The sequence below is a fragment of the Sander lucioperca genome, chromosome 23 (genome assembly GCF_008315115.2).
Source record: "Sander lucioperca isolate FBNREF2018 chromosome 23, SLUC_FBN_1.2, whole genome shotgun sequence".
Taxonomy (NCBI): domain Eukaryota; kingdom Metazoa; phylum Chordata; class Actinopteri; order Perciformes; family Percidae; genus Sander; species Sander lucioperca.
In genome coordinates, this window is record NC_050195.1 from 2,358,418 (window position 1) to 2,372,558 (window position 14,141).

The 14,141-nt window shown below is 39.5% G+C and overlaps 1 protein-coding gene across 6 annotated transcripts in view; it reads left to right on the forward strand.

Annotated features, from left to right (window-relative positions):
* armc4 (armadillo repeat containing 4) overlaps nt 1-14,141 on the forward strand; it is a 58,539-nt gene that overhangs the window by 28,343 nt on the left and 16,055 nt on the right. For all 6 annotated transcript variants that reach the window (XM_031320289.2, XM_035998254.1, XM_031320273.2 and 3 more), the window contains 5 exons: nt 3,431-3,577; nt 3,958-4,167; nt 5,241-5,474; nt 6,517-6,627; nt 9,862-10,016. In XM_031320289.2, the coding sequence (XP_031176149.1) occupies nt 3,431-3,577; nt 3,958-4,167; nt 5,241-5,474; nt 6,517-6,627; nt 9,862-10,016 (857 nt within the window). The remainder of the gene's footprint in view (nt 1-3,430; nt 3,578-3,957; nt 4,168-5,240; nt 5,475-6,516; nt 6,628-9,861; nt 10,017-14,141) is intronic.

The window sequence follows — 14,141 nt, forward strand, 5'->3', positions numbered from 1 at the left end:
CACTAACTAAAAGTTTAAAAAACGTCTGGTTAGTGTTGGCTAAATCCTGGGACCCACAGTTAATTTTTTCGTTTTTTATACATCCATGGCTCCCACCCGCAGCAAAATGTTAAAACCGCCAGCTCCCATGAGATTTGTGTCTTATCTCGCAATTTTAATGAGAGCAAAAAATAGTTTGTGTATCCGCCCTTGATTCAGATCTGCTCCAAAATTTGATGGGTTCTTTTTTGGCCCATGCTACACCTTTTCACTAACTTTCTTTAAATTGGGCCACTAGGTTTTCTGTAACCATAGGAAAACATTTATGAATTTTGAAAAAAGGCATAGTTCCCCTTTAACTTGATATTGCATTTTGATTATTGAAATGCCAAGCCAGTCCAATAGTGGTTGAATTGTTTTCACTTTCATCTGTCCCCATCATGCGCAGAGAGTCGAAGATCTTTCACCATAAAAGATTGTCAGATGTTGTCAATGTTTTAAAGAATGTCGACAATACTTCAAGACCAAAGCTAACAAAAATGAAAGCACATGATCTGTTCCTGTTCGCCCAGCTATCACTCCTAAACATAGCTTTTTTGTTGTTTTTACAAGGTATGAACCTCGCCTGCCGAATCCTTTGAAGAGTGAGAATGAAGGAGACAAAGGAAGCTGTAGATCCACTGCTGTTAATGTGGCAAATGGTTCAAATTTAGGCTAGCATCATGATATGGAGAACACATGTGGCTGTTATCCTGCTGTGTCAGAGCATTGGTTTGTGGGGGAGATATGATCAAACACCACTTGAGACTCTGCTAAGGCCTACACTGATGAGCCGGCCCCTCCAACAGCTGCATGAAACAGATTACTGCCCGGCCTTCTATGAAGTGATGGGTTATTTTCTACTCATATGGGTAGCTGATAGTAGGACATGCTACATTTTTATGTTTGGTTGAAATAATCTGTTTAGGATGGTCCTGCCATCTTAAAATTGCTCATGAAGCTTGGAACAGTAGAGACGTCCTTGAATTCACTTGATGAGAATTATATCTGTTGCACATTCAAACTAATGCAAAAAATAAATAATATTTGATTGTTCACTTGCCAGGAGATTTTGGACTGGATTTTTCAGTGTCACATATCAAAGCCATGTAGCAGGTCTAGTATTATAGCAGCTAACTGTTCTAACTGTTGAATATCCGGGCCATGAGCTTCAGTTTTATCTGACTAGCGATTTTTTCCCCCCCTTCTCATGATCAAAACCATTGCATGTCAACAAGGTTTGTTATGCAACTGCATATGAATAATATATATGCATATAGAATAAATGTGGAAATATAAAAACACCATTGCTGCATGCCATCTCAAAGCACCAACCCTAAGACTGGTATTTTAAGTGCTATAATGCTGTCAACATCCATCCACAGCTAGGACATTATGTGGATTTATGCATTGTGATGGGAATCTGAAAAAAGACAACAAGTATTTGGACACTAAATTTAGGAGAAAAAAGTAAAATAGAGTCACGGATTTCATTCGTCATTTAGTACGGACCCACAACGGCCAATAAGCTATTATACGTGAAGTAGAGGAGCAGACTTTTAATTTAGTGACCGCATAGCTGGAGTTAATAATTGAATTGACTGTTTAAGTTGTTGAATGGTAGATATACTGTAACGTGTAGCCCCCATGTGTCTGAATGTGAAGAATTAACTATAGCCTACACTGAGTGTGAGAACAACCAGAACAGCCTTAACAATTCCAAGAAAATTGTAATTAAAATTTGAAATTAAAACTGTTTTAACGGTTTTATCTAATGTAAAGTGTAACAGTTCATTGCATTTGCCATTAATTCGATTAATTTATGATGATTGTTGTATAGAGTTCTAAAAATATCCCTATTAATTTTGTCAAGTTGATTTCAAACACAAAGCTCAACCCTAATGTGCATTTGTTTTGCGGTGGACATTTTCTCTGTCGAGGTCCTTAAAAGGTCTTAAAAAGCAAAACATTTGATTTTAAAAAGTGTGCAGCAAGGTTTGACCAGACATGCCCACTTTTAAATCTGCGTATTCTTTATGTTTATAGTCAACATTTTGAGTGGTAATAAAACTTAATCAGTTTTCTGTATTTCACGTCGTCTTAACCTCAGCGTTCTATTCGGGGCGCGATATTACAAATCCCACTATGAACAACATAAATCGTCATTCATTTTATGGTTAAACCTCTAAGGGTTTATTCTTATTGTATAATGTCGACTGACATTTTCAGGAAAACATAGTCATGGAAAAGTCATGAAAAAGTCAAAAGTATTGGTTAAAATGCGTATGAACCCTGTGTATAGCAAAGCGCCGTCAGAAGAGTGTGACTCGCTCTGAAACGTTTTTGAAACGTTTGTGTAGAATTTTGGACGCAAACCAGTAAGAGACATTAAAAAGAAATAAACGATTGTAAATCATAATTCTGTTAATGACATCGTGCTGCAGGCTCAGAATGGGATTAGTAGTAGTTTACTTTTTCTGCAGGGTTGCACCTAAATGAAATTATAGGTGTTGCCTACTGCCATTCCAGTTTTCACCAGTAATATTATAGGTTACCTGTGATTAAATATGAAATTAATACACTATATTAGAGCTTACGCATTGACTCGAGCAGCAATTTTCTCCCACACCAATCCTCGCTATATTACAGCAGCCGCTGTGTTGCTTTTTTTTTAACAAAATATAAATTCAAACTCGCTGTATGTGCGCATGAGTATTTCCGCCGACCAGTTTGTTTGTGGTTGTTGCCATGGTGAATTGTAGTATCATGGCTCCATTCATGCTGCCTTTTTATTGTGGTGGTGCACGCGCTTAGCTCTGAGTGAACATACTCTTACTCATACTTGATTGAACCAACTCGAATCAGCTGTTCTGGAGCCGACAACTTTTCCCATCAAAAGTTTCCCATCTCAGGGTAAATCAACTCAGAGATCAGGATTAGACTCAGAGTTTGTTAAACCTCCTTCCTGAAGGCCCCAGGTCTAAAATGATATGTGTGTGTATATAGCAACTGTCAAAACATATTCTAATTGAAATGCTAACTCATCATTAGTTTCAGGTTTTCAGCGCTAATCGTGTTCTTTTTTTATCTTAGGGGCCATTTCTAATGCTTTCTGGGCTTGGCGCTGTTGTCAGAGCTCAGTGCTCTGTTAGCAGATCATTTATTTCCATCAGTGTTTACCAACACAAAGCCAAACACTTACCAGGCTGTGGTTTAAACAAAACAACCCCAGCAGGAGTGGTATTATGGGGGAAACAACAGAGGGAGTAGCACTGTGGGGGAATGGAGGGAGGTTTGTATCCGCCTCGCTTTTCCAAATGTCTGCTTAATGTTGCTTAATGTAATTTTCTCCCCCCTCTCTTCCTTTTTGTCTCATTTTTTTATTCATTCATGTTTGGCATTATTATTTCAGGGAGGCGACCAGACGGCCACTGTGCTCACTCTGTGCGCCATGATGGACTTTAATTTGATGCAGGAGACGTGCCAACTGGCCATCCGGGACGTAGGTGGCCTTGAAGTCCTCATTAACTTGCTGGATACAGATGAAGTCAAATGCAAAGTGAGTAGCTGTGCCAAAGCTGGACCTGGATGGCCTGTAGGCATAAACCTTGCCGGCCGTGTGTGCCAGCCTGTGTTTCAGTTAGAGAAGCACCAGTGCTGGGTAGAGAGCATGTCTTTAAAGACACGGGGTAGCAATTATTCTCTAGTGTGCCCTAATGACTCTTGGTTCTTTTTAACCTGATTTTATTACGGCTTTTTGTCCTGTCTATTTTTAGTAGAAATGTGGGTAAATGTTTGGCTACTAGATATTGCTGTATGTACTCTTAGTACAGATGGAGACCTCATGTTGGAATAGCCACAACCGTTTCTTTTCCATAAAACAGTGATCAGTTTTAAAAGATCTGTCTAAGTATGAACGTTTATCTTGTGCGTTTTTAGATTGGATCTCTGAAAATCCTGAGAAAGATAAGTCACAATGTGCAAATTCGTCGAACCATTGTTGACATGGGAGGCCTGCAGAGCATTGTAAAGATACTGGACTCACCAGTCAAGGACCTCAAGGCCTTAGCTGCTAAGACCGTCGCTAACGTGGCCAGATTCCGCAGAGCAAGGACAACCGTCAGGCAGTATGGCGGTATCAAAAAACTGGTGAGCGTAAGCACAGAACAATGTAACTTCAGGTTTGTAATGCCCATGTGAAGAGCATCAGGTGAGAAAACTGCAGACCAGAATCTGATATTTCTGTATTAATGTCAATGAAAAAATGTTATGTCCTATGGGGGCAGATATTCTATTAATTTAAAGTCTGTTTATGTCTGTGCCAGTTAGTTTGTGATTTAGTACAAACTTTTTTGTACTAAACCGCAGACACCTTGGAACCTTTGGAAAAACAGGATGGTGCCTTATTGCGATGTTATCCACATACAGTATTACCATTACTATTTTCTTTAAAGTGTAAAACACATATCCAGAGTTTACTGAACTACGTTTTACTGCACAGCAAATCAATTACCCATTCATGCCTGTTTCACACTGTATGTGATTGCCAGATAGCGGCCCATCCATCCTTTTTCACCCAGTCTTTGAAACCAGCAGAGTGGGGGCTGTGGTAAAACAGATAGAATGTCCCCTACATCCTCTGACCTGCATTCATGTTTGTTGACAAAGGGACCTGTGATTAAAGCCTCCATTCCTTGTATATTTTACTCAGCCCCAAATCGGATGTTCTCATGTGCAAGTCACTCACGGAGGCAGATTAATTTCACGCTATGCTATGAGACCACCTTTGAACTGTGCTGTGTGTAATAGCTTTGCGTGCTCTGTCTCCCTGGCCAGGAACTATGGATTAGAACACTGAATGATGGCCATAAACTGTCACACTGGGCTTTTCAGGCCTAACATCAACATCTATCCTGACAGTTTTCCACTCCTAGCATCTCTGGCTTTTTCATCCTTGCAGACCCAGTGGTAATAGAATTTTAATTACACCCTTAATCACAGCCAACAACTTGCTTTTCCCATCTGGAACCATCCATTATCACTCCAATCCTGCAAGCAAACTTTTCAGAGTCCTTGAATTTATGACAGGTTCACTGAGTTTGTGTAAATGTGTGCATGGAAGTTTTCTGCTTAAACATGTGGGGTCTGGCTGCTTATTTGCACACAGTTTCATGTTTGTTTTTATCCACATGTAAGTCTGGGTCCCTCGTCTCTCTGCTCAGGTAAAGCTGCTGGACTGTGTCCCTAATTTAGCCGATCTGACTGCAAACCAGGAGAAGGATGTAGAAGTGGCTCGCTGTGGTGCTCTGGCACTGTGGAGCTGCAGCAAGAGTACCAAGAACAAGGAGGCCATCCGTAAGGCTGGGGGTATCCCTCTGCTGGGACGCCTGCTCAAGTCTCCACATGAGAACATGCTTATTCCTGTGGTGGGCACCCTGCAGGAGTGTGCCTCAGAGGTGAGAGAGGCCACATACTGTATATTGTCTTTAAAGGTGTGGTTAATTGTGGTTAAATTATTCCCAATTCTGGGTCACTTTACTCCTGAAACATTTTCTGTTCATGTAGTATTTGGTTTAAATGCCTTTATTAAGTAGCTACATGCTAACGCGACATAGCTGTAATGTTGGCCAATGCTGGTCATTTCTCCCCAAATTCCAGTCCCTTTACTGCTGGGACATGTCCGGTAATATTTGGCTTATGAGCCTTTATTGGTGGTTAATCGCAGTACAAAGTCCTGCTATATACTCCATTGCAGTAGCTCCAGCTTCAACTAGTGAAACATGGAGCGGAGGCTCCGGAGATTCCAGGAAACACGCTGGGCAATCAGAGCAGACTGGGTTTTGTCGGGAGGGGGGCTTAAAGAGACAGGCGCTCCTACAAAGCGCTCATACAGAGGGTAAATACAGGTGCAGCAGCCATGGGCAGGATTTTTTTTAACATTAAAACATGTAAACATGTTAAAGTACAAACATAAAATGCAAGTACAATCTTGAAAATGCTATATAATAGTTGCCCTTTAATGTGGCATAAGTTGTCAAGCCATGCTCTGTGTAATAAAACCTACAAGTCTGATTCTATAAGACATTAAAAATACAATGCATTGATAAATAAATAGGGTAAATAATGTAAAATGATTTTATTAAAGGATAAGGCTGTTGATATTCAAACAATTGTATAGTTTACTCATTTAATGAAAGACCCAAAGCAACAATGAATTGATCCTATCAACCCTATCATTTAAACTATCATAATGAGATTGCAGCAGGGTCTACAGATTACCAAAAATAGTGCATACAGAATAAAAGAGATGTAAAAATATGTTTAACATAAAAATATACAAAATTATGAAATATTTAAGGGTGGAAAATAATGATAAAAGTATACTTGCTATATGAAAGAAAAATACTGGAAACATAAAATATATAGTAGCAGTATATGTGACATAATTGTTAGTGCTTGTCAGTTAGTTCATGTGGTCTTTTAATTGTGTCACTACAGGAAAGCTACAGGATTGCCATTCAGATGTTCGGCATGATCAAGGATTTGGTCAAAAACCTAAGCAGTGACAATGATGAGTTACAAATGCACTGTGCCAGTGCAATCTTCAAGGTACCTGTTTTCCACACTTCTGCGCTTGTCGTATGCATAGTCTATGAAAAAATCAACACCAGAGGTGTCACGTTACCTAATGGCGGACTAGTTGGGCGAAGGGCAAGCTCCGCTTAGTGCACTGCTGTTTTTATCCTTTCGAAGATACTGACCAGAGATATTTGTGCTCAGCCAGGACGAGAAACATTATGGATGCCGAAAATGTGGAAATCCAAAAGTTAGCGGCCAGTGGAGATATTAAGCTGCACATGCTCCGTGGTGGAGACGTGGCAGAAAGGAGTCAAAATGGTGCTGCTGCTCTAACGACATGAAATACAAGGGCAAGAACTAATTCTGGCAGGCTAACATATATGCACCTAATGTAGATGATCAGGCATTTTTTTTTTATAGATTTGGAAAAGAAATTACAAACTGTAGGGAACCACAATATTGTTCTAGGGGGCTATTTTAATTTGATGATGGATCCAGTTCTGGACTACAGTGGGGTTGCAGCCGCAGGGCCCCCAGAGCCTCTCTCACATTACAGAGGATGTCTAAGATTTTAGGCTTGGTTGATATTTGGATAATTATGAACCCAGCTGGGAGAGACTATACATTTTTTTGTCAGTGCACAAGACATATTCTATATATACTTTTGTTAAATGTCCAAATCACTGGCTCCCTCTGCTATAGGATTTTTGATAAGAAATATCATAATCTCTGACCATGCGTGGGTGTGTCTAGACCTGCTGCCTCAAAGTGAGAGAAGGTGCTCTTATAGGTGGCGCCTTAACTCCTCCCTTTAACAGGAGCCAGAAAATATAGAATGGCTTAGGTCTGAGCTAAAAGATTACTTGGCGATCAATTGGCCCTCAGTGTTGTCTTCAGGGTTGGCATGGAAGGCCTTAACGGCTGTGATCCTGGGGCGGGTTATACAACATGCTTCATTTCGTAAGAGGAATAGTGCTAAAGCACTGTTAGAACTAGAAAGTAAAATCAAACACACCGAAAGGGAGATTAAGCGAAGAATGTCACAGGAGACTTAATTAAAATACCATTATAATAATATTCTATCTCCGAAGGTTGAATTCAATTTATTCAGGGCAAGACAAAATTATTTTGAACCAGTAGACAAAGCAGGAAAATTACTCGATACATAATACAGAGGGAATCAGCTTCCACTATTTCTGCAGTTAGATCCAATTCTGGAGATGTTTTTATAGCAACTGTAGATATTATCTACCTCTACTGATGAAGAAATGTGTTCCTTCATAGAGCCATTAGGGCTTCCCAAACTGACCGAAGAGCAAAGAGAACTCTAAAGGCGGATTTGACTATAGAGGAAATTAAAAAGGTAATGGGGGCCCTGCCTGTGAGTTTTGTAACTAAACTGGCTCCACTTCTGTTAGAGGAATATAGAGAGGCACTGGAGAAGGGCACACTGCCACCAACATTTAGGCTTTGATAACTTTGGTTCCTAAGAAAAGACCCAGGAGACTGTGAGAATTAACGCCCAATTTCCCTAATGCAGTTAGACGTTAAGATTATTTCAAAAAAATTGGCAAATAGATTAAATAAGGTTATTAATTCTCTAGTTCATCCTGATCATGTGGGGTTTATTCGCAGGCGGAGCTCGTCAGATAATATCAGGCGTCTCAACAATATTTTATGGTCTGTAGCTGATAGACAATCCCCAATAGCTGCTATTTTCCTTGATGTCGAAAAGGCATTTGACATGGTTGAATGGGGTTATATGTTAAAGATTTTGGAAATGTATGGGGTTGGCAGCATTTTATAAAGTGAATTAAGGTGCTGCATAATCACCCAGAGGCTACGGTGCAAACTAACAAGTTAATTTCTGAGTATTTTGCTCCTGGAAGGGGAACAAGACAGGGCTCACCTCTTTCTCATTTGTTGTTTTGTTTAGCCATAGAGCCTTTGGCAGCAGCCATAAGGGGGAAGACTAACTTTCCAGGTGTTATGGAAGGCTTGCTAGGTATGCTTAATGCGGATGAGATATTACTTTTTGTGTCCGAACCTAGCAGATCAATACCCTACTCGGGCTCTACTTGGGATGATTGACTCTTACTCGAAATTTTCAGGTTATGGGGTAATTTGTCCAAGTCAGAAGCGTTACCTTTAATAGCTCAGTGCCCCGTAACAGCCTTCCAATCAGGTGCATTTCAGTGGCCATAGAAAGGTATCATATATCTGGGTATCTTATTCCCTCCCCAGTTAAAAGACCTAGTTAAAGTTAATTTGGAACCATTATTTAATAAAATCTCTTGTGATGTTAATAGATGGGCAACTCTCAATATCTCAATAGCAGGGAAGGTCAGTGTTATAAAAATGATTTGTGTTCCCAAGCTGAATAACCTTATCCAATCTCTTCCTCTGGAGGTTCCCCTGTCATTGTCACACAATGTGAGGGTGCACCTCATTCAGTTCAAGATTATGCATTGCTTCTATTGGACTCCCTCCAGATTGTTTAGAATTGGTCTGAAAGACACACCAAATTGTTGGAAATGTAAGATAGAGGACGGCCAAGTACTTCATGTCCTATGGTCTTGTGATAAGGTCCAGGGTTTTTTGGACCGGGATAACCTATGTCGGATTGCAGGGAACCAGGTTCCATTCAGCCCAAGATTATTTGTTCTGGGAGATGGGTCAGTCCTAAATGGGATGGATAAGCACATAAGAAGCTGGGTCCAAACTAGTTTAATGATAGCCAGACAGATTATTTTAAGAGGTTAGAAGAATGACGGAGTGCCATCAGTACAGGAGTGGGCTTGTGAGACAGCAAGGGTGGCGGCGTTTGAAAAACTGTCATATAAATGGTTTGCCAGATTGGAGGAATACTAGAAAATGGGGAAAGTACCTGAGTTTTCTGGAGGGCTCCTAGGAAGCTTTGTGCTGGGGAGAGACGTGTATGATGGGCTTATGGTGTTGTTATTTATAAATGTGTTTATTTGGTCTATGGTTTATTGTCTATTTTTTTTTTTACTATTTTTTGTAATGGTCTTCAATATTGTAGTTACTGTGTCATCTTTTCTTGATTTTTGTCTGGGTGGGTGGTGATGACGAGATGGGGTGTATGTTGCAAATGTTATGTTTTGTATGCTGTTAAAAAAATAAATATTGTTTATCACAAGAAAAAATCCACAGAATTGGAGAAAAGGACATAGAGATAGTTTTTCTTAGACCTTGTCTCTAGAGGACTTCATGTAGATCTTGACGCTCTCTTTTGCTTTGCAGTGTGCAGAGGACAAACAAACTCGTGACCTGGTGCGTAAGTACAGCGGTCTGCAGCCGCTGGTTTTACTGTTGAGCAAGTCGGACAACAAGCAGCTCCTGGCCGCTGCCACCGGAGCCATCTGGAAGTGTTCCATCAGTATGGAGAATGTGGCTAAGTATGCCGGGACTCAGGGTCTCCCCTTATTACCTCTCATTAACACACATATCCTCTCACACACACATTAACACACACACTTAACATACCAGGGATACAGAAACGCATTGCAGCCATATCTTTTGGGATGTATGAGTATGTGTTTGCAATTAATAGCAACAGATTATTATGACTTTGATAAATCATAGGAACAACAATCTAATAAGCATCAGTGTAAAAGGGTGTTAATAACAAAAATGCGTTTCACCCACATGTGCCCATAACTTTTGGAAAAGATGTTTCCTAAGATAATGTGGTTAACAGCAGTGTTGAAGTATGTGAAAACAGAACACCAATAAGGGGTTCAACCGACTTGCGTGCATTATGGCCGTCATGCCATCATCACATATCTTAATTTTATGGAGGGCTCTTATTCATTCACGACTAGCTTTGTCACTTTTTCCACTCATATGCTGTTGTCATATCTCCCTTTCCTTTACCATTGTTTCTAGTTGAAGTAACTCATTGTATAAAATGTAAAGTTTTTGTAAGGGTTCTATTAGCTCTGATCTTTTATGTGAGTGTTTGCTGCTAGAATTCAGTCTTTTCCACCGTTAACAAAAGCTCAAGTCAATGTGCTGATTTTATAGACTTCAGTGATGTGTTAGTCAAGGCCTGTTATTGACCCAAACGTAGGCATACGGAAAGAATCAGCCTTGAAATGCTGATTTTCTAATATCCAGACGCAGGCTGACAGAGTCCTTAATCATTTGTCATGTAAGGCAGTGGTTTGTTTAAGTGTCATTTAGCCTGATTCCTTCAGCAGTGACATTTCTGGAATGGTTTTTGACTTGTACTTTAGTGTCAGATGAATTAGTAATTTTCCCTCTAAAATAAATAATGCCCAGAGACCATGCCCTGGCAGCCCCATACATTTCCACTAGCGCTCCCTTGAAAGAATGATTTAGATGTATTTATTTTCTTATACAGTGTGAGGCCGGGGACATAATATATAACCCACATGCAGTAATTCAATACCTTGGTAACATATTAATCAATTCAAAACCTATTTTCTGCAGTGTAGCCAATAAACTGATAAGACATTGTCTTTTAATATTTTTTATGATAAAGAGTATTTTTGAAGTTTAAGGCTTTTTGCTGAGGTGAGATTATGTGAATATACCTTACTTCTGACTGAGAAATGCTATATAGTTCAAATTGCAGTGACATTCTAAAAATAAGAAAAAGGAGCAGTAGCAATCACACTGATCTTTCTTCACTTCATATATCAAAACTGACAGAATGATATCCTACATTTAAATTCTAAGTTAAGTCCTTCAACTGGAACTCAGTGTCTCCTGCCGCATCGAGTTAAGAGAGGATTCCTTCACAGGAACAGAAGCATGACAGTAACATTCCTGTAAAGCAAGATGGATCAGATCAGATCACTGACTATTTAACTGACGTCATGATAGAAAACCATTTGGGGAAATATTATTTATTTAAATGATTATTCTCATTGAATGATTAAAGATACTGGCATGGCTATTACTCCTTAGACAAACAGTTCTGTTTTCATGGTACAAAATCAAGATTTTTCATATTAATTAACATACATTTTCTTTTAAAAACAACAAAATTGGCACGGATTGGGATTGACTGCAGCATGGCGTAATGCTAAAATAAGTTAACTACACTGGCCATGCTTAATGTGGCAGCTTAGTTCAGGCTCTCTGCCATATGTAATGACTTGTCACACTGTTGCTATGTAAAATACTTATATTACTACTGATAATAACAATAATAGAAATAATTATAATGATACCATTAATCACATGTAAACCACATTTAATGACACTTCATTTACAAACACTAAAAAACACACTTTGGTTTCCTTAACTCTAAATTTAACACGTCATAAAGGTATCTTAGTAAGAGCGCAATAATATGAATAGAGTTCTCATTTTGTGGTTTCTTTCCTGTGTGCAGGGGCGCAACTACCCAGTGTCAGAGGGGTATGCAGCAACAATTTTGGCGCCCCCCACTTGCGTTCTGATTTGTTTACTACGTCCCCGTTGTCAGACATAGACTAATTGTTATATTTCCCACATGCGCCGGGTTTTGATACAGAAATGCATTTTTCATTCGCAATGGCAAGATTAGCCTAATAGCATATAACAAAACGTGTTAAATTATTTCGATTTGGCATTAGAAGTCACCAGACTTCATCTGTAAGCAACACTAACGTTAGAGTGCAAAATGAAACGAAAGTGAGGAGGACTCGGAGCTTGAACTGGACATTTAGTTGTGTGTGGTCTAACTAATAGAACTCCTACCTGATGTCATCACTGGTCTCATCTCTACTTGATGCCATCGCCGACCTCATGTCTGTCTCATTCACTCCTTGCCTGTGTTCTTCTCCACTAAGACATATTGTCAAACTGAAATTGAGATTGAGATATGTCATGCATGAGATTGGTACCATAGGGTTTAACCAAAATCTAAATGTAACTTTCAGCAACACTGGTTTGCATTAAGCTAGCCGTAAACCCCACTTTAGCTGATACTGTTAGCAAACACTAGCTAGTCTGAGAACAGTCTGTTAACATGAATATTTGCAAGCCTCCGAGTTTGGTAGCAAATCTATGCATGATTCCATGGTAAACCCCCATTTGGCTGCTACATTCTCAGTGTTCGCAAATGCTAGCTAGTCTGTTAACATTATTATTATTATTTTTTTTTTTTTTGTCTGTTAACATTAATATTTGCAAGCCTCCAAGCACAGACGTCACAATTTAAATCCTACCTGTTGCCTTTCACCATCCACTTATTTAACTGATGTCCATCCCTTGACATGCCATCTCTTTTTCCCTCTTTCTTTTTCAATTTTAACCCCCGACAGTTTTTTTTCTTTATCCATCTTTTTCTATAGACGACAACTCACTACTCGTACGCTCGTACCTGCTCGCTCAGCGCTCACGGCGCCCCCATGGTGCTGCGCCACATATAGCGCCACTGCCTGTGTGTGTTGTGTTTTATTTTGTTTTTCGATGTGGGCAGTTGGGTGTGAGTGAAGGTTGAACTTTGCCCACCCCCTTAAGAAACCAGGATGATGCACAGCAACTGTTTTTAATGCACACTTCAATGTGTAAGTGGATCTGTTTATTCACACTCTCTCAGGCTTATTTAAATCACTTAAAATGTCTATGTCTTGCAAAAGCCTGGAATATAGTGACCAAGTCATTACTGTCAAAAAGGAAAGGCTGCTAATGGTAACAGGGTTTTAGGGGCATGCACTTATTTCAGATTGAATCATAGGTGAGTGGTGTACTGAAATGAAAATCATTTTAGAATATATTTTGCTACAGCAATAATAAGAGGCAGTGTTTTTCTCTTTTCTTTCACTAAGTAAATGATCAAATGAAACAGACCTTGTGGCCTATTGCAAACATGATTTTTTTCTTTTATGTGAGTGATGATTTGTGTGGTCTGGACAGTATAGAGGTCGGGGGGACCTCCACTTAAGACAAGTAGTAGCATGTGTTAGCCATTTTCCTGATTAATGATGCATCAAAATGAGAGATGATTGATGCCCCGAAATATAATTACATTTATAACTTAAGTGTGTTTGTTTAAAGACCACATAAGTGTATGTTTTTCGTAGGACTATTACAGAGAGGGCTATACCTGGGCCAAGCTTATATGTACTATGAATACAAGAGTACTATGATGCCTTTGTTAAAGTCCTGATGGAAACACTGAAACATTATTTTGTGCAGATTTATGGACAAATCGATATGTGGTCCCTTGAGCCTGTATACTGAGGTGTTATGGACACACAACACTGCTGTAAAAAGCCTTAACAAAAGAGTGAGGGAATAACTTTGCAATGGAAAGTCACAACTGCCAAGTCTCAGACTATATTTGCCAGCGCAGTAATGTTTGGGGTCAAGATTGTGTGGTTCACTTCCAATTACTGACTACCCCACCATCTTACCTCTGTTCCAGCCCTATGATGAGCACACCATAATTGCCCCTCCAAATGATACTTCTTCTTCCCTCACAAAGGTTCTGTACTCACCAAAGTTAGTCACTGCTCTGTTGTTTCTTTCAAATTAAATAGATCTGTCTGTTCAATTTTAGGTTG